Source organism: Orcinus orca, chromosome 17 (genome assembly GCF_937001465.1).
Source record: "Orcinus orca chromosome 17, mOrcOrc1.1, whole genome shotgun sequence".
Lineage (NCBI taxonomy): Eukaryota > Metazoa > Chordata > Mammalia > Artiodactyla > Delphinidae > Orcinus > Orcinus orca.
Window position 1 is genome coordinate 68924777 of NC_064575.1, and position 26185 is coordinate 68950961.

Here is a 26185-nt window from a genome sequence, read left to right on the forward strand (position 1 = left end):
CTGGGGTTGCAAAGCCAGCAAGTACCAGATACATGATTAAGAAAAGTCTGTATGAGATTTGAACCCAGACCCCATTGCTCCATCAGCTTCTTTGGTGGGGAAGGGTGAAGTGACCCTTCACTTCAAGGGTGTGTGACTGTAAATGGATGACATCAACTGAGGCCATACAAGTCTGGGAGCTGAAACAGAGGCTGGAAGGCAGAGAGGTGTGGGTGAAATCTACACTTGCTTGTTCTGTGCCCCTGCCCAAGTTCCTTAACCTCTCTGGGCTTCAGTTTTCTCTTCTAGAAAACAGGGATAACATAGCCACCCTATGTTTTAAGGCCTAAAATGATTTAGTACAGAGTCGGGAAGACAAAACTGGTTTCTCTTGTCTCCTTCTTTTTCCTTCTTTCTACCTTTTTTTTCTTCTTCTTCCCACGTTTCCTCTTCTCTCTTTCTCTGGCTCCACTTTTTGAGGGGATTGTGACTAGAAAGGCACAGGAAATTCTCAGGAAATTCTGAGTGTCTGTTTAAGTTGGGGCTTAGAGTCTGGACTCCACATTTCTTCAAGGTAATTTTTTTAAATTTAATTTAATTTTTAATTTATACTTCAGGGTAATTTTTTAAAATCAATGCTCTCGAAGAACTTTTCTGCCAGTGGGCCTTTGTTAGAGCTCACCGGCAAGGGTCCCTAACTTTTACTTTTAGGGAACAGTGTTTAGTCTTTTTCGCACCAGAGATAACCTGGGTTGTTTATGAAAATTGATCCAGAGGGAGGCCAGGCTCGGCTGAGTTCTTCTGAGTTTCATAGGTGGTGTCTATAACTAGAGGTACTCAGGGGATCTTTTACTGGATAAAGATTTCCTCCTCCATGGCTTTCTGTCTGCTTTTGCAAAGGGGAGCACACTGAATCGATATCAAAAAATGATGTTCTACTGTAGGTTTAGAATGGAAAATAAAGATTACTACTGTAGGAAACACAGAAGGAGCATCTGGCCCATACTTGGAATATCAGCGAAGCCTTCCTAAAGGATGAGATGTCTATGCTGAGATGTGCAGCTGCCCTTTATGCTGCTTGTAGATAGAGTTTAGTTAAAAGCAACTCTCATTTCTTTGACCAAGAAGCTATGTTAGTCCTTAAAAAAAAAAAATGCCGGGTAATGGAACATTCCTGAGTCAAGGAGAGTCTCCAGTTTGCCATACTTTTGGAGTGGCTCTGCCTTCTGTCATGTAGGACTTACAGCAACCTAGTTTAAGACTAAACAGCTACATTTCTGAGGGTGATCTGCAGACATATCCCTTGCATTTGAGCCATTCACTGGGCTGCTATGATCCTACATGGGGTCTTTCTGTGAACTAGAAAAAGGTACCTCTGGGCAGACCCATGCTATTGGGAGAAGAAGACAGTATCCTTTTCTCTGGAAAACAGTTTTGCATACAAGTTGGAGAGAGTGTCTGCTAATTTCAAGCATTACTTGCCCTAGGCCAACTGCAAATTGTACAGTGCGTCAACTGTGAACTGTACACATCAGCCCTGGTCATTCAATCATTGATCATTACATCAATCAGTATTTATTTATTGACTATCATGCACTTTGAACTTTTTTGATTATGGGTTAAACTGCCCATCTAGATGTATTATGTTACCCAAGACTCAGAAAGTAAAGTTACAGGGGCCATGAAGTTAGCTGGAGAGTTACAATGGGATAAGAGGCCAATGCAGTCTGTTGGAGGTTGATCACTCTTTCTAAAGATTTTTCAATTTTATTAATATTTTAAAGAAGCAAATTTTGGCCTTGTTAATTTTTACTAATATTTATTTTATGTATTTTTGGGTTCTATGCTTATCTTTATTAATCCCTTTTCCAATTTAATTAGGATTTTAATTTGCTCTTCTTTTTTTGGCTTCTTTAAGTGGAAAACTAGATCATTGATTTTTAAATTCCTTCTTTTTTTATGTCAATATTTCTCTCTAATCTTTTAGCTGCATCCCACAAATTTTCGTGTGTTATCTTTTTATATTTTTTCCCTTCCAACTATTTTAAAAATTTGCATTGTGATTTCTCCTTTTACTCATGGATTAAATAGAAGCATCATGTTTAATTTCCAAATATTTTGAATTTGTAAAGATATTTTATTATGATTGATATCTAATTTAATTCTGTTGTTGTCAGAAAACATACTCTGCAAACTTTGAGTATTTTGGAATTTATTGTCTCATTTTAGGATGCAGAATATGGACGATTTTATAAGAAATTTTTAAAAAAAAGAATATTCTGCAGTTTTTGGATGTAGTGTTCAATAAATATCAATTACTAGTTGATAGAGTGGTTCACATCTTCTATATCCTTACTGTTATTTTGTCTAGGTGTTCAATCAGTTCCTGAGGGGATTGTTAACATCTCTAACTTTGCTTATTCTTTCTTTCTTTGGTTCTATCAGTTTTTGCTTTGTGTATTTTGAAACTCTGTTATTAAGCACGTACTCATTTATGATTGTTAACTTTTCTTGATTAATTGACCCTTTATTCTGAATTGTCCAGGACTTGAGGGATATTTTTTTTCTTTTTTTAAATATTTATTTATTTACTTATTTATTTAGGCTGCGCCAGGTCTTAGTTGCAGCACATGGGATTTTCATTGCCAGGTGTGGGATCTTTTAGTTGCGGCATGCGGGCTCTTTTAGTTGTGGCCTGCAGGCTTCCTAGTTGCGGCATGTGGGCTTCTTTGCAGGCTTCTTAGTTGCAGCATGTGGTCTCTTAGTTGCGGTATGCATGTGGGATCTAGTTTCCCAACCAGAGATTGAACCCCGGGCTCCCTGCATTGGGAGCACGGAGTCTTAGGCACTGGACCACCAGGGAAGTCCCGAGGGGCGTTTTTATGCAGAGTTGATTCCCCCTACTTGTGGCTCACTCTTTTCTGACGCACCCCTTCTCAATTTCCAGTCTCTGGCATTCCTGAACTCTTCTACCCTTTGACACTTTATGCTAATAAAATTGTGGCTTTCCACTTGATTTCTAATCAAAATGCCATGCACAGTGGGGAGTTCGCGCAGGGGGAAAAAAAAGGCTAGTCACCAAGCTTATAGTAACACAACTAGGTCTTTATTTCTAAATTAGAGTTGTTTTCTCCTGTGTCCTGATGCTAACAGAGAAGAGTGATAACCACTGACTTCCTCTAGGGCTTGTTTTTAAGTAGACCTCATTAACTAATCCTGAAAACCCTTTTGGTTATTCTGGGTGTAAGGAGGGTGGTATTTTCACTACAGAGATGAAATAAGGAATACTAAACATGTCAACACACTGGGCAAAGATGTTAGCCCTGTTTTTAGTCTTTGCATTCTTATCTGTAAATACGTATGACCTAGATCATCAATTTACTGTAAATTCTCCTATAAAAGTGATATCAAAATATTAATAATGTTGGGCTTCCCTGGTGGCGCAGTGTTTGAGAGTTCGCCTGCCGATGCAGGGGACACGGGTTCGTGCCCCGGTCCGGGAAGATCCCACACGCCGCGGAGCGGCTGGTCCCGTGAGCCATGGCCGCTGAGCCTGCGCATCCGGAGCCTGTGCTCCACCACGAGCGAGGCCACAACAGTGAGAGGCCCACGTACCACAAAAAAAAAAAGAAAGAAAAAAAAATATTAATAATGTAGAGTCCAGAAAGAGTTCAGACTTAAAGGTCATTTTGTCCAGTTCCCCTGCCCACAAACCCAGGAATCTCTTCTATAACACCTCTCATGGGTAAAACTTAGCCAGCTTCTGCCTCAGAACTTCTAATAAAAGTGAAGAAGGCATTCTAGTTGTTAGAGAATTTTTATATCCAAATGCGCATCTCTGTGGCTCGGTCCATTGATTCGAGCACTATTTGCAGAAACTGCACAGAATAATCTTGTTTTATCTTCTATGTTAAAGCCCTTCAGATATTTGAAGACATCCATTATGTGCCTCCGATTCTTATTTTTCCTAGGCTTAAATCATGCTTAATCATTCCCATTTCTTTCAAATCTTCTTTACATGGGCTTGTCAACTAAAACTGCTAAGTCTTCTTTTTAGTCAATGAATTGCTCTTAAGTCAAATCTTCCAGATCTTCAGATGGTTGATTATTTTGAACCTGTATAGAGCTGTCATCTGGAAAATGATAAAAAATGGATAGGAATGTAATTAGAAAAGTTTAAAGTAGTTCACCTGTGCAAATAATTGTGCCTCTGTCATTATTTGGATCTTCTGTTTTTGCCTAAACCTTTATAACAAGTTAGTCCCACAACCTTCATTAGATGGAGGAGATAAAGAGTTCTTTTTTTTTTTAATATTTATTTTGGCTGCTCTGGGTCCTAGTTATGGCGCGTGGGATCTTCGTCGCGGCATGTTTAGTTGCGGCATGCAGGATCTTTTAGTTGTAGCATGCGGACTCTTACTTGTGACCTGCGGACTCTTCGTTGTGGCATGCGGACTCTTAGTTGTAGCATGCGGACTCAGTTGTGGCATGTGGACTTAGTTGTGGCATGCGGACTTCTTAGCTGTGGCATGTGGACTTCTTAGTTGCAGCATGCACGTGGGATCTAGTTCCCCGACCAGGGGATCCCCTGCATTGCGAGTGCGGAATCTTACCCACTGGACCACCAGAGAAGTCCTGATAAAGACTTCTTGAGTCTTTTCCTCCTTTAGTATCTACCCAAGTAGTAAATTCATTGATGATCATCATTCCCTTTTCCTTTGTGTCCTCTCAACCTGTTCCTAACATGTTACTAGTTAGAACTTTTTGAGAGCTTCCTGAGTTTCTAAGTACATTATTTACATTATCACAATCATCCTATAAGGCAGATGTTCACTGGCACATTTTGCTGATAAAGAAATCAAGTCATGGAGTGGTTAAACTAGTCAGTCAAGGACCCCTAGCAAATTATTGGCAGATCTGTCTTCCTAGCTCCCAGTTTTCTATTCATACCTCCAGCTCGTGCTAACTCTTTGTTCTATTTCATACTTATTGCATTTAGCTTGGCAATATATTTGCTTGCAGTCAACTGTAAGTGAGTTGACTGAAGGCAGGGATCATATAGTATGAAATTTTGTATCTCCCTTAGAGTAGAGAGCTTTGGTTACATAGTAGGGCTCTCATTAGTGATTGTTGGAATGAAGATTCTGATATTACAAATCACAGTCTCTCTCAGGGCCTGGTGTGCCAGTTGGCTGGCAACAATTTTGTTTAAGTTTATGGTTTTTTGTATGTCAGCACTGACTGAGTAGAACATTATCCAAGGTTTGGGTATATATGTGTGTAAGTCTGTGTGTGTATGTGTGTGTGTTTATATGAGTAGTTTACAAAAACTTTAGGATAAATATTTTAAGGGATTTTGATAAAACTGGCTTGCACAAGGGGCTTTGCTCCTTGTTAAATTTAATTGTATAAATGCAATTAAATAAAACAAACATATGAAGTAGAGGAAGGGTCAATTAGTCCTAATGGGGATAGTTTTAAGTTACTGATTACATAATCTCGTGACAGTGTTCTGAGAAAACTTGTACTAAAGATTATCAACTTTCCTCAAATTGGGTTTATACCTTCTGAACTTAGAGCTAGATAGCCACTTCTAACATGATGTTTTTAAACCAAAAAAAAAAAAAAAAAATTAAGGCAGAGTTATTTGTTTTGTGCAAGGTTTTAGGCAAAGTTTCAACAAATTAGGCTTTGATATTTTGGTAAGTGTTAAAGTATCTCGGGATTTTTTTCTTGCCTCTATTTTACTGTCCAAAAAAGAGACTTGGCAGAAAACCTTGGGAAAATGAAAATTCCAGTTCTCCCAATATGGTATTACTCATCCTAATTTAAAATAAACACACAAAAAAAGGAAGAATTTAAAGATAATCTAGGGCTACAGTTTTTTTTCCATATAAATAATACACAGTTTTCAAAAAAAGTTGCCAAGATTAGGGTAGCACTAATTCATCGGTGTATTTACTTATTTAAATTGTGTGAAATGCAGATTAACTTCTAATGTGGTGTGTTAAGTATTGCTTCAAAACACCTGGACACAGGAACTGCAGTGTTTTGATGAGAAAGAGAAAGACTATTGGACTGTGGCTTGTAAAAGGACTTGCTCTACTATGTTAACATAGTATCGTGTGATATCTGATAAAAGTCTCTGATCTTAAAGGGCATGCCAAAAAGACAAATTGTTTCCTTACCTCTCCCTCCCTTTGCCCTGTTCTGGATGAAACCTGTGGTTATGTTTGGGGAACAAAATCTTAGAAAGAATATTTCGTTTGAGTTGAGAGAGTGATTCTACTTCTGTGGTTTTCTTTGGGTATCACGGTCTTGATCATGATAGGGCTGACGCCTACTCCCCTCTCTTTGCAAATCCCCTGTATTCAAGGCTCTGTACACAAAAGAGCAAAAGAGTGATTTCACAGTCCTTTGGATAACCTACCTGATCTTGTTCTACTTGGCTGGGTGGGGTTAGGGTTCTCTAGATGCCTCAGGGCCTTTCCCCCTGTATTTTATCTAAATTCACTCTCCATTTGTCCCATTTCTTCTGTGCTCTGACACATAGTTGGTTTATTAATCTGTAATAAATTAATAATAAATTCATCCAGACTAAAATGCCGTATATATTACATATAAAATAGTCACTCAATGTGTTACCTATTCCATTGAATTTTAAGGGGCTTCTAGTATGTGAAAGTCTTAATTTAAGAAAATATTCTTTAGTAATTAGCATTTTGGAAGTATAGTAGGCTGGTTGGGGGAGATGCTTTTTGGATCCCTAAATACAAATGAATACATTCTTTAATTTTTTTTGTAGGATCTTAACTTGATTATTTCTATGATTATCAAAGCATGTGGCTCTTCCTTTAATTGGCAATACAAAAGAATTGCACGCTAGACTGTCACTGGATATTATAAAAAGTGGTTGCCAAAAAAATTTTTTTATGAATGATTGCTTGAAGGAATATAATTAATTTATTCCTCTGGATATACTGTATCACTCTGGAATAAAACCAGAATAAGTTTAAGTGCGTGAATCATATTGAATCATATTGTTTTGAAGATTCATAGAATTCTGCTTTGCTACATTCACTGAAATAACTCTTGGGTTAAAAAGGAAATTAAAGTTTGTATGTTGCTGCCGAAGCATATTCAGAGAAAAATTATGGCCTCAAATAAAGACTATTACATTAATTAAGGATTAAATAAACAAAAAGAACAACAAAAATTAAAAACATAAGAGCAGGAGTTCCCTGGTAGTCCAGTGGGTAAGACTACACTCCCAATACAGGGGGCCCGAGTTCCATCCCTTGTTAGGGAACTAGATCCCACATGCATGACGCAACTGAGAGTCCACATGCTGCAGCTGTGAGCCTGCGTGTCACAACTAAAGGATCCCGCGTGCCACAACAAAGACCCGGCGCAGCCAAAATAAATAAATAAATAAAATAAATATTATAAAAGCAGAAAAGCAAAGATAAATACAGAACTAAATAAATTAGAAATCAAAAAATAATATTGGCAAATAAAAAAAACCTATTCTCAAAAAATTACAATCTGGACAAATATATATATAGCTTATCTATTTTGGAGAGAAAAGAGAAAGTCAGAAACACATCACTTTAATACTGATAATGGAGCTATAACAAGAAAAGATAGGTTGTAATTTGAGAGATCACACAACTCTGTGCTATTCAATCTGAAAATCAAAATTAAAAGAATAACTTTAAGGGAAAATATCCAAACTAGAAGAAGTAAAAAAGCTAAATAGGTTTATGAATAAGACAAAATATATTTTTAAAGCTGTGTAGGAATTAGCTTCAGAAAGGGAATAGGCCCATATGATTTTCTCATTCAAATTATTCATAGGCTTTCATAGAGTAGATCTTTCTCATGCTACTTAAACTATTACAGGGCTTCCCTGGTGGCGCAGTGGTTGAGAGTCCGCCTGCCGATGCAGGGGACACGGGTTCGTGCCCCGGTCCGGGAAGATCCCACATGCTGTGGAGCGCCTGGGCCCGTGAGCCATGGCCGCTGAGCCTTCGCATCCGGAGCCTGTGCTCCGCAACGGGAGAGGCCACAGCAGTGAGAGGCCCGCGTACCACAAAAAAAACAAAAAAACCCAAAAAAACCCAAAACAAAACAAAACAAAACTATTACGGCACAATGAAAAAATGGAAACCTTTCTAACTTTTTTTAATGAAGCTAGAATAATCTTGACACCAAACCTTTTAAGAAAAGAAAATCTTAGTCAATTTTGGTTATTAACATAGATCCAAAAAAGCAGCTATACAAAGTCGACATGATATAAAAACAATAATATGCAGAAACAACAAAGATCAGTTAGCCCGGGAGGAGGGTGCCCTGAGGAGTCTTTAGACTCTGGAAGATGTCTGATTGGCAGATGTTAAAGGGATTCTTTGGTAATCCAATGCGTCCATGAGCTGCACAGACTCAGTCCAGGACTGCAAGAATTCAAGCCTGGGAGCACTCTGCAGAAGGCTTACGTTGCAGACTGAAGGTGGACATAACCTTGGAATCCCTCAGACATTACATTGCTCAGCTCTTGCCTCAGAGAGATCTGGCTCTCATCTCTGAAGACTTCAATATTGTCTCAGTGTTACAGGAACTTTGGAAAAGCAAGCAGCAGCAAAGGGTTGCACTCCCAAGTGAAGCTGCAGTGGTCTACAGGTCCATGTCATCCCTTAGACCTTCCTTTGTGAGTAATGTGACCCTCTCAGGGGGACACTGTTTTGGCAATTTTCAGTGCTGCTTAGGTAGAGCTGAGGCCTGATGGGATGCCTCTGAAGTTGTCCCAGTCAACTCCTTCTTCAGTGAGCTGCCCTTCAGAAGGATCACACCAAAGAATTCTTTATGGAAAGCATTCAGGAAACAGTTGCGGCATCAGAGGCACACCAGATGCGCCGATGACTCCAGCATCTGCATCAAAGCCTGTGACTCCATGTTAGTTAAACACTGGGACGACCATGTTTATTTCAAGAGCTGATGACCATTTTCCAACTATTGCACTGGAAAGGAAGCTGAAAAGCCCTTTGTGAAACAAAGCATTCCTGACAGGAAGTCATCTTCTATTTCCAGTATTCCCTGGATGAAAGATGAACAGCCATATGGTCTGGACTGGATCATGAAGGAGCAAGGGTCCTTGAAAAAGGAATCCTCTCTCAAGAGCAATGAATGGCCTTGGGGGAGTTATAAGAAGCCAAGAAAGCAGGATAACTATGATTTTACATAGAAAAGAAAGAAATCACTATCTTAGCCTTGACTGAGATCTACAGTGGCCTTCACATTTCCTCACCCAGAGATGGTCAGGCTGAGCCTCAGAGCCCTGTGTGGTATTGCTAGCAAGGCCGGGCCCCAGGTGCCCCGAAGGATGGCAGAGACCAGATCCTAACATGTGGAAGCTCACTGAAGTAGGTCATCAGATGTTTTAGCATCTATAGCTGCTACCTGAAGGCTGCACGAATCCTCCTACTGCTACTAAAATCCTCCTGTTTTATTCACAGAATCTGAGAATAGTAGGACTCACTCTTATAGGACCCAGTACTCACTCAGTTCAGTTTTCTAATTAAACTCTTCAAACTATAAGGATGGAAGCAGGATTGTTTGAAAAATATTTCCCAAGACTGGCTCCAGCCTTAAGTCTGGCTGACATGTGCTTCACTAGATTACATATGTTGTTTCAAAGAATGTGCCAGTGTAGCATCTCTCAAAGAACAGCAGCCAGGATTGGGAAGAAGTAACATGATAGCAATTTTAAAAATACTTGGATTAAATAAGAAATATTGATTGCTTTAAAAAACATGCAAGGGTCAGAGTCTTCTCCCAAGCTTTGGAAACTAAAAGATAGCTCCACTAGATATAATCCAAAGCTACAGAAGGGGTTTTATCTGGGTCTATCAAAGTTCTTGAAGAGGTAATAGTATGAAAATACTAGATAAACTTAATGTGGCATACAATAGCACTGTAATAATAATTTTTTACCATACTCTTCCATTTGGGGATAAATGTCACCTAGAATAGTACTCACTCTTGTTTCTCGAGAAGAATTAATATCCAATTTTTGAGTCCTGCAATCAATTATATTCATTTTTAATTTGCAAATAGGTAACTTGAATTCATTTACTTTTATTTTCTGCCACCACAGACATATATCTATAACAGAGAAAATCATAGGTATTTTAAAGTTTAAAACATTTGAAAAATCATTAGCATTTAACAAAGAGTGCTTGCGTTTGGTTAGTCCCTTAGGAGTTAGAGAGAAGGACTCTTTTGCTCTATTACTGTCTTTGTTATTTCAAACAATTCTGCTTCCATCCTTTCAGTTTGAAGAGTTTAATTAGACCATAAGCAACCAATAGCTCAAATGTTACAGAATCTTCTTGAAAGAAAGAATATGACTCTGTCATCTATTTGAAAATGGCTTGGCTGAAAACTAAAACCATTATAATTACATTAAAGTTAAAAAAAAACCCACAGTAATTTTCATGAACAGGCAGGATTTATTTCTGTGTTTCAAGGATACATTAATACTAGACACTACCAAAGTAATGAATTACACTAAGAGGTATAGATGAAAAACGTGAACATCTCCATAGATGAAACAGCAAAAAGGCAAGATTCAGCATTCATTCCTGGTTGAAAAAAAATACCCAGTAAAAAGTCAAGAATTTATTTTTTAACAGAAAGAGACAATATATCTCAATCTAACTACTAGCAATATACTTAGTGATGAAATATTTGAGGCATTCCTTGTAAAATAATGGTTTTAAAACTCCTGGCCTATATAATTAAACACACACACACACACACACACACACACGGTGGTTGCAATTGTCAACCTGGAAAATGCAAGAGATTAAATTGAAAAAATATAGAGTAAGAGTTCAAAATGGTGGTCTACTATAAAATAAATAGATAAAAATCACTATCTTTTCTATATTAAAAAATAATCCAGGTTTCCATTCACAACTGGAATTAAAAAATTAAGATAACTAGAAATATACCTTGAGATGGAAAAAGTGATTTTACCCATGACATTGAATCAGAAACCATAAAGAAAAAGATCAAATCAGATGCCTTGATTAAAAAAAAAAATCTTGACCCAATAAAAAAAATTGAAAGGTCAAAAACAAACTTGAAAAATACTGCAGTATATATGTTAAAATTAATAATATATAAAGAGTTCTTACAAATCAATGAGAAAATGGGTGAAATATATGAACAGGTATTTTATAAAAAGTATAAGTAGCTAACAAACACAAAATGTTACGTTTTACTGATTATAAAAAAAAATTAAGATGATATTGTGATAATCACATTTTACCTATCAAATCAGGATATGTTGAAAGCAATGAACCCCTGTGATGATGGAAGTGATGTGATTTGGTACTCATATAAGATGCTGATAGAAGTGGAAATCAGTATAAGGCATTATGTACCTATGTTTTAAAAACCTTTAAAAAACACATCTTGTTTTACCCAACAGTTCTACAATTGGGAGTTTAGCCAAAGAAATCAATAGTTATGTATTCAAAGAGGTGTGAATAAGGATAGTCATTCCAGTGTTACATGTATTAGGGAAATTTAGAAACAATCTACATTTACAAATAAAGCTAGATAATAAATAAGTTGTGATATTGTCATGCATATTGTAACAGGACATTTATGTCATCAGCAAATATTTGCACATACTCTTTGCTGTGCTTTCTTGTATTTTCTAATTTTCTATGATTAAACTCATTATTTTTGTAATCAGAATGAGAAAAGATATTTTAAAGTGAAAAGAAAGTGATATGAAATGTGATACTTTAGAAGCATTTTCCTAAGATGCTTCTACCATGTTTGATTGTCTGTGTGGGCTGAAATCCTGGATCCTGAACTCACTATCTATGTGACTTGGGAAAACTCTCTCTGCCTTATTTTCCTTATCTGTAAATCAATATTATAATCATACCTACTTCAAAAAATGCCCTGGATAGAAGAAAACTTTTGAGATGACTTAATTTCTGAGGTAAGGACTCAGAATTTCTCCTCTGTAATGGCTTGCAATAGAATTGTAGTCAAGCACTTGTAGACTGGCCTTTAAAATTAACCCCAAACATTCACACTTTTCGCCCCCTCCTTCTTTCCCTCCCTCCTTCCTACCCTCCCTCCTTCCTTCTTTTCCTTCCTTAATTTTCCCCTTTTTCATTTCTTTCATCTTTTCTTGGAGCTTTTCTTTTATTGATATTCTAATGAAAAGGATGATCTTAGAAGAGTTTTAGATTCACACATATGGAGAAAAAAATTATAAGCAAAGATGAAAAGATTAAGGGTTATTCAGCCCAATGAAGTGAAAGCTCAGTGATGATTTAATAATCGCACAAAGTGGTTTTTCAAATGCTCCTTGATCACTAGAAGAATTGTCCTGTATATCTATACTTATGACTGGCAAGGGAGTTGTAACTGTCTGATTATAATGCTCATTTCAGGCCAACTTTTGGAATTTATCCATCTGGGAAATTCATTGTGCTGTTTTTGCCTTACAAAAGAGTCACAGAGTACCTTCTGAACTTCTCGCCCAAATATTTCTAATAATTCTCTTCATTTACAGCATCTTCTCAAAAATCTTTCTTTTATCAGTGTACGTTTTAGAGTGAAATATACAATGCCCTAAGGAATGAGTTACTTCCTGACAGTACTAATACATGTTGGCTTGTTTGTCTTAGACGACTGCATATAATTTAAGTCTTCTCAAAATACCTCTGTGTTCTCTGTTTCTAGGACTGCTGTTACATCCCATGTGAAAAGCAGGAAATAAAATGAAGATTTTTCAGTGCAAGATGCAGCATTGGCTGTTTCCAGCTTTTTTGGCAATTACTTATTTTTGCACCAATGTCCAGGGTCAAGGTAATGGAAAAGTTGAATATAATCATTAGGGTCTGGGAGTCTGGCCATTTTGGTTCTGATTATCATTTTTTATTTTATTTACCTTAAGAGTGCTTCACTGGTTCAGCTGTGATTTTAGGCAGGGTCATATGTTGGCTTTTACTCAGTTTCACTAACTGTTTACATTGTAGAAATGTGCCACAACTTTGATGAAGGTTACGACCTCACCAGTGACTGAGCATATTAATTTTGTGGCAGCTGGTTAAACAGCTAATTTTTTTTTTTTTTGCGGTACGCGGGCCTCTCACTGTTGTGGCCTCTCCCGCGGCGGAGCACAGGCTCCGGACGCGCAGGCTCAGCGGCCATGGCTCACGGGCCCAGCCGCTCCGCGGCATGTGGGATCTTCCCAGACCGGGGCACGAACCCATGTCCCCTGCATCGGCAGGGGGACTCTCAACCACTGCGCCACCAGGGAAGCCCAAACAGCTCATTTTTAATGTGCTTCTGAATATGTCATACAAATTTAATCAGCAAAGTCAAATTTGCAAAATCAATTCTGTTAATAAGGGGCTATAAGGTGTGTATATATGTATCTCGATCATGCCTTGTCTGTTTAAAAGACTGTCAACAAAATATTTCTGCCACTTCATACCTGGGTGACAGGAAGTGGGCATCCTGGGAAGCATCGAGTGGAAAAGTATAAGAAGCAGAATGGAGGCTTCAGTCTGGTCAGTTCTCAGGGCCAACTGATTCTGTCTGCACCCCAGGTGTCTTGACATCGCAAGGAGGGCAAAGAAGTTAACAACATTCAGGATTCCTAGGTTAAAGATTAGAAATCTTTGTAGCATCTTCTACCCAGGCTTTTTTCTTTAAATATGGTCTGAGTTTATAGCCCACAACATCTTTTCAGTCAATAGGCCAACCTTCTGACCCTCCAGGAGAAGTAATGAAAATAACATTGACCATGCCCAGATACCACAGGTCATGCCCAGACAACACGGACAGCGCTTTAGAACCCATAGTGGCATTGGCTTCAACTGAACTACTCGAGGAAATAAAGTGTGTAGCAAAGGCAACAACGAAATCCATCAATATTCAACTTTTTTTAAAAAACAATTTACAAATGGTTTATATGACTACAGTCCCATTACAACCACTAGCAAAAAACAATGCCACCATTTTCTTTTATCAGTGGACCCCATCTGTTGCCTAGATATGCATAAATATTCCATAATCATTAAAAGAAAATCTTGGTTAGACACAAAGTTTATATTTCCTTTAGGTTTTTGCCTTTAGGGGAAAAACACTGAAAAGAAGATATGTTACTTAAGAAAGAAACAGGCCTGAGGTCACAGGTTTGAACTTCAAAGTTAGCTCCTTTTTCCCTGTATGGAAGGCACTGGGACTTGTGCCAAAGCAAAGGCAGCAAGATTGACAGAAACACTGTAAGTGCAGTGGAGAAATAATTGTTCTTATCTCATGGAACAAAAGTGTCTGTATATTTAATACCAGAACCATGATTTTTCTTTTTGCAAGCACAAAGGAGGTGCTTCAATACATATACTTAACTCTGTAATAAATATAAATGCTTGCATGAACTTGACTCAAAAGTTAATTGTGTCAGTTAAAATCTTTAAAGACAAAAATTAAGTGTAAAGCTTGATTTCTGGCACACATCAAGAACCCAGAGCGAGCCAACGAACTCATCTTTTGTGTAGTGAAGTCAGGCTTCCTATGTGGGTTACGGCCGATTACAACATTTGTGAATATATAAACATCCCAAATGGGGATTTCGCAAGAAGACCAAGGAGGGTCCAGTTGTTACCTTCTTCGACTGCAGGGTTAGCCTTGTTACTGAAAGTACAGGGGTATTTTTATTTTGTTGTGCTGTATTTTTTGAGAGGGAAGATTCTCTTTAAACTCAAAGAATTTAAAGGATCATGAGAGATTACTACAAGCAACTATATGCTAATAAAATGGACAACCTGGAAGAAATGGACAAATTCTTAAAAAGCACAACCTTCCGAGACTGAACCAGGAAGAAATAGAAAATATAAACAGACCAATCACAAGCACTGAAATTGAGACTGTGATTAAAAATCTCCAACAAACAAAATCCCAGGACCAGATGGCTTCACAGGCGAATTCTATCAAACTTTTAGAGAAGAGCTAACACCTATCCTTCTCAAACACCTATCCTTCTCTCCTTCTCTCACTCCCAAACTCATTCTATGAGGCCATCATTGCGCTGATACCAAAACCAGACAAAGATGCCACAAAAAAAGAAAACTACAGGCCAATATCACTGATGAACATAGATGCAAAAATACTCAACAAAATACTAGCAAACAGAATCCAACAGCACATGAAAAGGATCATACACCATGATCAAGTGGGGTCTATCCCAGGAATGCAAGGATTCTTCAATATACGCAAATCAATCAATGTGATACACCATACTAACAAACTGAAGGATAAAAACCATAAGATCATCTCAATAGATGCAGAAAAAGTTTTCGACAAAATTCAACACCCATTTATGATAAAAACCCTCTAGAAAGTGGACATAGAGGGAACTTACCTCAACATAATAAAGGCCATATATGACAAACCCACAGCCAACATCGTTCTCAGTGGTGAAAAACTGAAACCATTTCCACTAAGATCAGGAAAAAGACAAGGTTGCCCACTCTCACCACTATTCTTCAACATAGTTTTGGAAGTTTTAGCCACAGCAATCAGAGAAGAAAAAGAAATAAAAGGAATCCAAATTGGAAAAGAAGAAGTAAAACTGTCACTGTTTGCAGATGACATGATACTATATAGAGAGAATCCTAAAGATGCATCAGAAAACTACTAGAGCTAATCAATGAATTTGGTAAAGTAGCAGGATACAAAAGTAATGCACAGAAATCTCTTGCATTCCTGTACACTAATGATGAAAAATCTGAAAGAGAAATTAAGGAAACACTCCCATTACCATTGCAACAAAAAGAATAAAGTACCTAGGAATAAACCAACCTAAGGAGACAAAGACCTGTATTCAGAAAACTATAAGACACTGATTAAAGAAATTAAAGATGATACAAACAGATGGACAGATATACCATGTTCTTGGATTGGAAGAATCAACATTGTGAAAATGACTATACCACCCAAAGCAATCTACAGATTCCATGCAATCCCTATCAAACTACCAATGGCATTTTTCACAGAACTAGAGCAAAAAATTTCACAATTTCTATGGAAGCACAAAAGACCCCAAATAGCCAAAGCAATCTTGAGAAAGAGAAACGGAGCTGTAGGAATCAGGTTCCCTAACTTCAGACTATACTACAAAGCTACATTAATCAAGACAGTATGGTACTGGCACAAAAACAGAAATATAGATCAGTGGAACAGGAGAGAAAGCATAGAGATAAACCCACGTGCATATGGTCACCTTATCTTTGATAAAGGAGGCAAGAATATACAATGGAGAAAAGACAGCCTCTTCAATAAGTGGTACTGGGAAAACTGGACAGCTACATGTAAAAGAATGAAATTAGAACACTCACTAAAACCATACACAAAAATAAACTTAAAATGGATTAAAGACCTAAATGTAAGGCCAGATGCTATAAAGCTGTTAGAAGAAAACAGGCAGAACACTCTATGACGTAAATCACAGCAAGATCCTTTTTAACCCACCTCTTAGAGAAATGGAAATAAAAACAAACAAATGGGACCTAATGAAACTTAAAAGCTTTTGCACAACAAAGGAAACTATAAACAAGACAAATAGACAACCCTCAGAATGGGAGAAAATATTTGCAAATGAAGGAACTGGCAAAGGATTAATCTCCAAAATTTACAAGCAGCTCATGCAGCTCAGTATCAGAAAAACAAACAACCCAATCTAAAAATGGGCAGAAGACCTAAATAGACATTTCTCCAAAGAAGATATACAGATTGCCAACAAACACATGAAAGGATGCTCAACATCATTAATCATTAGAGAAATGCAAATCAAAACTACAATGAGGTATCACCTCACACTAGTCAGAATGGCCATCATCAAAAAATCTACAAACTATAAATGCTGGAGAGGGTGTGGAGAAAGGGGAACCCTCTTGCCCTGTTGGGGGGGAATGTAAATTGATACAGCCACTATGGAGAACAGTATGGAGGCTCCTCAAAAAACTAAAAATAGAACTACTATACTACCCAGCCATCCCACTAGTGGACATATATCTTGAGAAGACCATAATTCAAAAAGAGTCACATACCACAGTGTTCACTGCAGCTCTATTTACAGTAGCCAGGACATGGAAGCAATCTAAGTGTCTATTGACAGATGAATGGATAAGGAAGATGTGGCACATATATACAATGGAATATTACTCAGCCATAAAAAGAAACAAAATTGAGTTATTTGTAGTGAGGTGGATGGACCTAGAGTCTGTCATACAGAGTGAAGTAAGTCAGAAAGAGAAATGTGCTAACACATATATACGGAATCTAAAAAAAAAAAAAAGTTCTGAGGAACCTAGGGGCAGGACAGGAATAAAGATGCAGACATAGAGTATGGACTTGAGGACACAGGGAGGGGGAAGGGTAAGCTGGGACGAAGTGAGAGAGTGGCATGGACATATATACACTACCAAATGTAAAATAGATCACTAGTGGGAAGCAGCCGCATAGCACAGGGAGATCAGCTTGGTGCGTTGTGCCCACCTAGAGGGGTGGTCTAGGCAGGGTGGGAGAGAGACGCAAGAGGGAAGAGATATGGGGATGTATGTATAGGTATAGCTGATTCACTTTGTTATAAAGCAGAAACTAACACACCATTGTAAAGCAATTATACTCCAGTAAAGATGTTAAAAAAATAAAATAAAATTTAAAAAACTCAGAGAGTTTCACTGCAATCATTCTCATAGAAATCAAATCTTGTAGGCAGAAAAGGAATGTTTATGTCTTCTGTCAAAGACTCATTGTTATCAGGTACTTAGGAAATTTTATTAATACGAATATGTATTAAAGGACTAATTTTCTGCCCTCCCTTCCTTCCTTCCTTTCTTTCACTTCAGTTCAACTCACCTCATCTGAAATCTTTCTAATGGAATACTCTCGTTAATTTTTGAAACACTACTTTTTACAAAGGAACACTGAAATGAAGATCTTCTGTTCTTCCTTACTCATGATCACCTCCCTTCTCACTTTTCTTTTTTTTATATAAATTTATTTATTTATTGGCTGAGTTGTGTCTTTGTTGCTGCGCACGGGCTTTCTGTAATTGCGGCGAGCAGGGACTACCCTTCGTTGCAGTGCGTGGGCTTCTCATTGTGGTGGCTTCTCTTGTTGCAGAGCACGGGCTCTAGGCACGCGGGCTTCAGTAGTTGTGGCTCATGGGCTCTAGAGTGCCGGCTCCGTAGTTGTGGTGCATGTTGCTCTGTGGCATGTGGGATCTCCTGGACCCAGAGCTCGAACCCCTCTCCCCTGCATTGGCAGGCAGATTCTTAACCACTGCACCACCAGGGAAGTCTCCCTCTTGCTTCTCTAACAATCTCTTGGGTTTTGTCCAAGGAACAACACTCCCTCCACCACCACACAGAGCCTTGGCTGCTGTATCCACCAGACTTCCTCTCTGGGCTAAGGGGTGAGAAAATGACTCAAACCAGTCAGGCCAACTCTCCCAAGAATCTGAAACTTGTGTCCAGTGATGGAAGGATGGAAAATAGCTCCAGTCATTTCATTCCAAAGACATGCCCTAAGAAAAAATGGTCACTAGTTCCTAGAAACTGTATCCAGAGTGTTCCCAGATTCCTATACTTTCAAAGCCTATTTAACTTTTACTATAATTATATGACCTACTTCATTATCTACCAGTAAATACATTTTTTGCTTAAATTGGCCAGAGAAAGTTTCTTTTATTTGCAACTAAAAATCTCTGACTGATAGAAATGGAGCAGTATGGGCACTGAGAGTGTTTTCCCCTTCAAAACATAGTTTAGGGTGCTGTACTGGTGGAATAAACTATTATATTTATTAAGCAAAAAACCTTTAAACAGCAGAGAAGTATTTGTATTATATTTCCAAGTGGTCTTAAAAACCACAAACAAATAACAGAAGACCTTAACTTTTTATCTCAGTCATTTTTTAATTAAATGTATTGGTAAATGTATTAAAAGTATTGTTTTAGAAATAGGAGAAATTAAAATTTGAGGGAAATTTACTCTGGGATATGCTAGAGAGTTCTCTTTATCTTGCTTAGAATCTAAAATGTTATAATCTCATGATCTATTACAAAGATGGTGAAAACAGTAGTAAAGAAAATATTCTCAAACTTCCAAATATATTTGACTACTAATAACAGCAAAAAGTATGGGTAAATGTGTTAACACAGAGGTCTCTATAAAGTGAAATCTAGCCCCTATGCAAAGTCTCAAATGTATATGCTTTGAAGTTTTTAAGTGACAGCTACTTTATCTTTAGTGTTTCCTTTTTGTAACCATCCAAGACAAACACTGCTAGAACCAAGTATAGATTTACTGTGAAGTTCTGAGACAGTATTGGTGCCACCATTCTGTCATGCTATACATATTTTTTCCCTACAACCAACACACCATTATATTCTCTGTGTTCCAATTCATTTAATAACTTGTCTTGAAAAGAAAATACTGGAATAATCCAGATATAAACAGTTATTTGGGTCAATGGAGGTTCACATTCTCTGTAGAGGGAAAGTTAAGAATTACATGGAGAGACTAAGAGGTAAAGTGCATTAGGTTGATTAGGAGGAGAGAGTTAGTTTCCTGTATACCTTTTAATACTGACTGTATTAGTTCTCTATTGCTGCTGTAACAAATTATAACAAAGCCAGTGCTTAAAACAAGAGAGAATTTTTCTTCCCAACTGATCCCTGTGTGTTGCAGGAAGTAGTTGGAAGTATGGTCATTAACTCCAAGTGTTTTAAAACTATTTGACCATGCAAAGAGTCAAGTTCCATTCCTTTCCAAACAAGTGAGCCTCACTTAGGGCGTGCTGTTTCTTGCATCTGACTTTTCTACAGCCTTAAATTCCAAACATTAGACATTAGCACTCCTTAAACACTTTATCACATTTAGACTTCCTTGCTCTACTGATGAATGACTCTTTCAGCACCAACACTGCCATTTTTTCAGGATTACCATGTTTATCTAGTAATGTCACTTTGCACACTTTATATATATTGTGCACTTATTTCAGAGGTTAGCATACTGTTTCTGCAAAAGGCCAGATAATAAATATTCCAGGCATTGTGGGCTATACGGTATCTATCACAACTACTCAACTTTGCCATTGCAGTGTGAAATAAGCCACAGACAATATGTAAACAAATCAGCATGGCTGTGTTCCAATAAAACTTTATTTATAAAAGCAGGCAATGGGCCAGATTTGGCCCATGAGTGGTAGTTTGCCAACCCCTGACATACTTCATAAGAATTAGCAGAAATCAAAAATAAAAGTGCAGATCCCAGACTTCCCTGGTGACCTACTGGTTAGGATTCTGGGCTTTCACTGCAGTGGCCTGGGTTCAATCCCTGGCCTGGGAAGATCCCACAAGCTGTGAAGTGTGGCCAAAAAAAAGAAAAAAAAAATGCAGATCCCAGTAATACAAATAGTAGATTTCAAGAACTAAGTTCAATTAAAACAAAGCTAGAAATCATTAGAAATGCTTAAAAATACACACCAGAGGGGCTTCCCTGGTGGCGCAGTGGTTGAGAGTACGCCTGCCGATGCAGGGGACACGGGTTCGTGTCCCGGTCCAGGAAGATCCCACATGCCGCGGAGCGGCTGGGCCCGTGAGCCATGGCTGCTGAGCCTGCGTGTCCGGAGCCTGTGCTCGGCAACGGGAGAGGCCACAACAGTGAGAGGCCCGCGTACCGAAAAACAAAAAACAAAAAACAAAAAACCACACACACCAGAAGCCTCTGTCAGGCCTTTAGTAACCTTTATACTGTGTACTCAGTTTTTAAAAAAACGAGCAAAAATGAGGACTTTGCGATAAGCTTGGCCAAGGATGTCTACCAGCCCACTGGCAAGATTTGGCTCAGAAACTGGATGTGTTGTTTAACATTTAAAAACTTTTATTTTTAATTTTCTTCCACAAGTAATAAGAACCTATCTATAAATACATTTTTCTCCCCAAGTTCCAGTCGAAGCCAAACAGTAATAGTTTCTCTGTTCATCCAAATGTTAGGTTTAGCCAACTTCCTCTTCTAGTTCAACATAACAGTTCTTATGATAAATCCATATTTTCCCATAAGCCAGAGAAATGTAGACTTTTTCATTCAAGTCATATTGAGAATGGGAAGCTTGTGTTTTTGTTTTGTGTGACTAGCATCCTCTGCTAAGAGGTAGTAAATGGCAAGTAGAGAGAGAATACTACTCTTAAGATTGTGTCCTTCAGTTCTCGCTGATTTCAGATGAGTGGAGAGTTTGTAGTGTTAAATTACTCATTCTTCTAGCTAAGTGAAGGGTGACTTCTTAATACAAATCTTCTCCGGAAGCAACAGAGCATTTTGTTTGAGGTCAGAGAGTGTCATGCACCAGTATGTGCACTTGGATGAATCTCTTAGCTTCTCCTTGTATCCCTTATATATAAAATTGGGATAGCAATGTATTTTTGTGAATATTAAATAAGCTTTTGAGATCATCCAGTAGATGAAGTAAAAGAGGAGGGGAACAAACATTTATTGGCCATCTATCATAATGCACTATATCCCTTGTCTTCTTTAACATTTTCACTTATCCTGTGCAGAAAGTATTGCTCTCACCTTTTCTAGAGATAAGGCGTTGGAAGAAACAATCTCTTGCTCAAGCTTATTCATCTAATAAGTGACAGAACTGGGAATCAAACTAATGTCCAAACCCCGTATTATGCTATATACCTATTAAAAAGAATGTTTGTTTCCTTCCCCAGACTCTGTGTCCTAAAGTGGGAAAGAAAGGCCAGGCATAAAAGTGGGTAATAAGTGCTAACTTTTCTGTTAAGCATTAAATTTTCTTTTGTGACAAACTGATTTATATATTATATAGTAAAAATCTTCTTACGAAAATATTTCTTTAGAAATTCTGGAGCACTGCTGTAGAGTTCCAAAGATACGTTTTGAAGTTTGAATGACTTACACAAAAAGTAATATAGACCGACCTATTTTGTGAACTATCGGGAAAGATTAAATATGCTGGGATGATTCATGACCATGTGCTGTGTGTCTTTCTGAAAGGTATAAATCAGCTACACGTGAAGAATGAATTCAAGTTTATAAAGCAATTATCTTTTATTATTATTATTTTTTTTTATTTTGGTCCTTTACAATCTCTTTCTCAAAATGTTTTTAAATGAAGATCTTATTACTATAATATGTCTGTAATGACCTTAAATTATCATATCATAAAAAGTACTCAATTAATAAAGTGAAAAACCTAAAGGCATAAAACAGATCCCACTAGAGTAGATTACAAAAGCTTTTGTATTCCAAGTACAAAAGTTCATCCTTATAACATAATAAAAACATTTTATAAGGTTGGCTTCAATTATTAAGCTGGACTAAGGTATTAAATTCTAACCCTAAGTCATAGTTGTTTGTCACAAGATCAGTACTACTTGGCAAATGCTTATCTCCTGAGTAAGAAACAAATGCTTTTGAGTTTGTGTTATTTTGCAAACTGATCAACTCACTAATGCAGTTGTAGAAAGAACATGAAGTCTTGCATATTCTGATTACATTACTTTGGCTTTTCAACTTAACAGTGGAAGTTTAAAAGTTTCAAAATTTAAAAAATTTTTGTTTTTCCTTTTCAGTGGCTCCACCCACAAGGTTAAGATATAATGTATTATCTCATGATAGTATCCAGATTTCATGGAAGGCTCCGAGAGGGAAATTTGGTGGATACAAACTTCTTGTGACTCCAGCTTCAGGTAAAAACACTCAACTGTATTTTTTAGAGTATTAGAAATTTTTTGCACACAGGGACCTAAAAATGTATTGTGCTAAGTGCTGCTTTAAGCTCATTTGAAGGATTTTGGTTTTATTTAAGCTTTGGAGCTTGAAATCTTACCCTCTACTCAAGAAAATAATGTTCCCCAAATTTAAAGAATAACTATTGGACTCCCCATAATTTTCCTCAGGCAAAATTTTCAGACTATCAAGAATCCTCACTACCTCTGTTTCAACATGTATCAGTTCTTTTGGTCTATTGACAATTAAAAATTACCTCCAAAGTTTTAGCCTAGCCACAGCAATCAGAGAAGAAAAAGAAATAAAAGTAATCCAAATTGGGAAACAAGAAGTAAAGCTGTCACTGTTTGCAGATGACATGGTACTATACATAGAGAATCGTAAAGATGCTACCAGAAAACTACTATAGCTAATCAATGAATTTGGTGAAGTAGCAGCATACAAAAGTAATGCACAGAAACCTCTTGCATTCCTATACACTCACTAATGATGAAATATCTGAAAGAGAAATTAAGGAAACACTCCCATTTACCACTGCAACAAAAAGAATAAAATACCTAGGAATAAACCTACCTAAGGAGACAAAAGACCTGTATGCAAAAATTATAAGACACTGATGAAAGAAACTAAATGTGATACAAACAGATGGACAGATATACCATGTTTCTGGATTGGAAGAATCAACATTGTGAAAATGACTATACTACCCAAAGCAATCTACAGATTCAATTCAATCGCTGTCAAATTACCAATGGCATGTTTTACAGAACTAGAACAAAAAATCTTAAAGTTTGTATGGAGATACAAAAGACCCTGAATAGCCAAAGCAGTCTTTTTTTTTTTTTTAACATCTTTATTGGAATATCATTGCTTTACAATGGTGTGTTAGTTTCTGCTTTATAACAAAGTGAATCAGTTATACATATACATATGTTCCCATATCTCTTCCCTCTTGTGTCTGCCTCCCTGCCACCCTCCCTGTCCCACCCCTCTAGGTGGTCACAAAGCACCGAGCTGATCTCCCTGTGCTATGTGGCTGCTTCCCACAAGCTATCTATTTTATATTTGGTAGTGTATATATGTCCATGCCACTCTCTCACTTTGTCACATCTTACCCTTCACCCTCCCCATATACTCCAGTCCCTTCTCCAGTAGGTCTGTGCTTTATTCCCGTCTTGCCCCTAGGTTCTTCATGACCTTTTTTATTTTTTCTTAGATTCCATATATATGTTTTAGCATACGGTATTTGTTTTTCTCTTTCTGACGTACTTCACTGTGTATGACAGACTCTAGGTCCATCCACCTCACTACAAATAACTCAATTTCGTTTCTTTTTATGGCTGAGTAATATTTCATTGTATATATGTGCCACATCTTCTTTATCCATTCATCTGTTGATGGACTCTTAGGTTGCTTCCGTATCCTGGCTATTGTAAGTAGAGCTGCAGTGAACACTGTGGTACATGACTCTTTTTGAACTATGGTTTTCTCAGGGTATATGCCCAGTAGTGGGATTGCTGGGTCGTATGGTAGTTCTATTTTTAGTTTTTCAAGGAACCTCCATACTGTTCTCCATAGTGGCTGTATCAATTTACATTCCCACCAAAAGTGCAAGAGTGTTCCCTTTTCTCCACACCCTCTCCAGCATTTATTGTTTATAGATTTTTTGATAATGGCCATTCTGACCGGTGTGAGATGATATCTCATTGTAGTTTTGACTTGCATTTCTCTAATGATTAATGATGTTGAGCATCCTTTCATGTGTTTGTTGGCAATCTGTATATCTTCTTTGGAGAAATGTCTATTTAGGTCTTCTGCCCATTTTTGGATTGGATTGTTTGTTGTTTTGATATTGAGCTGCTTGTAAATATTGGAGATTAATCCTTTGTCAGTTGCTTCATTTGCAAATATTTTCTCCCATTCTGAGGGTTGTCTTTTGGTCTTGTTTATGGTTTCCTTTGCTGTGCAAAAGCTTTTAAGTTTCATTAGGTCCCATTTGTTTATTTTTGTTTGTATTTCCATTTCTCTAGGAGGTGGGTCAAAAAGGATCTTGCTATGATTTATGTCATAGAGTGTTCTGCCTATGTTTTCCTCTAAGAGTTTGATAGTGTCTGGCCTTACATTTAGGTCTTTAATCCATTTTAAGTTTATTTTTTGTGTATGGTGTCAGGGAGTGTTCTAATTTCATAGTTTTACATGTAGCTGTCCAGTTTTCCCAGCACCACTTATTGAAGAGGCTGTCTTTTCTCCACTGTATATTCTTGCCTCCCTTATCAAAGATAAGGTGATCATATGTGCATGGGTTTATCTCTGTGTTTTCTATCCGGTTCCATTGATCTATATTTCTGTTTTTGTGCCAGTACCATACTGTCTTGATTACTGTAGCTTTGTAGCAGAGTCTGAAGTCAGGGAGCCTGATTCCTCCAGCTCCATTTTTCTTTCTCAAGATTGCTTTGGCTGTTTGGGGTCTTTTGCATTTCCATACAAATTGTGAAATTTTTTGTTCTAGTTCTGTGAAAAATGCCAGTGGTAGTTTGATAGGGATTGCATTGAATGTGTAGATTGCTTTGGGTAGTAGAGTCATTTTTACAATGTTGATTCTTTCAATCCAAGAACATGGTATATCTGTCCATCTATTTGTATAATCTTTAATTTCTTTCATCAGTGTATTATAATTTTCTGCATACACGTCTTCTGTCTCCTAGGTAGGTTTATTCCTAGATATTTCATTCTTTGTGTTGCAGTGGTAAATGGGAATGTTTTCTAAATTTCACTTTCAGATTTTTCACCATTAGTGTATAGGTATGCTAGAGATTTCCGTGCATTAATTTTGTATCTTGCTACTTTACCATATTCATTGATTAGCTCTAGTAGTTTTCTGGTAGCATCTTTAGGATTCTCTACGTATAGTATCATGTCATCTGCAAACAGTGACAGCTTTATTTCTTCTTTTCCGATTTGGATTCCTTTTATTTCTTTTTCTTCTTTGGTTGCTGTGGCTAAAACTTCCAAAACTATGTTGAATAATAGTGGTGAGAATGGGCAACCTTGTCTTATTCCTGATCTTAGTGGAAATGGTTTCAGGTTTTCACCGTTGAGAATGATGTTTGCTGTGGGTTTGTCATATATGGCCTTTATTATGTGAAGGAAAGTTCCCTCTATGCCTACTTTCTGGAGGGTTTTTATCAGAAATGGGTGTTGAATTTTGTCGAAAGCTTTTTCTGCATCTGCTGAGATGATCATATGGTTTCTCTCCTTCACTTTGTTAATATGGTTTATCACATTGATTGCTTTCCTTATATTGAAGAATTCCTGCATTCCTGGGATAAACCCCACTTGATCATGGT

At 37.4% G+C, this 26185-nt stretch overlaps 1 protein-coding gene and 1 pseudogene across 4 annotated transcripts in view; both read left to right on the plus strand.

The window, feature by feature from the left end:
* Positions 1 to 26185, plus strand: part of COL14A1 (collagen type XIV alpha 1 chain) — a 272810-nt gene that overhangs the window by 29425 nt on the left and 217200 nt on the right. For all 4 annotated transcript variants that reach the window (XM_049700664.1, XM_049700665.1, XM_033419891.2 and 1 more), the window contains 2 exons: positions 12751 to 12876; positions 22682 to 22798. In XM_049700664.1, the coding sequence (XP_049556621.1) occupies positions 12789 to 12876; positions 22682 to 22798 (205 nt within the window). In that variant the 5' untranslated portion in view covers positions 12751 to 12788. The remainder of the gene's footprint in view (positions 1 to 12750; positions 12877 to 22681; positions 22799 to 26185) is intronic.
* LOC101278698 (protein limb expression 1 homolog) lies at positions 1321 to 9379 on the plus strand (annotated as a pseudogene).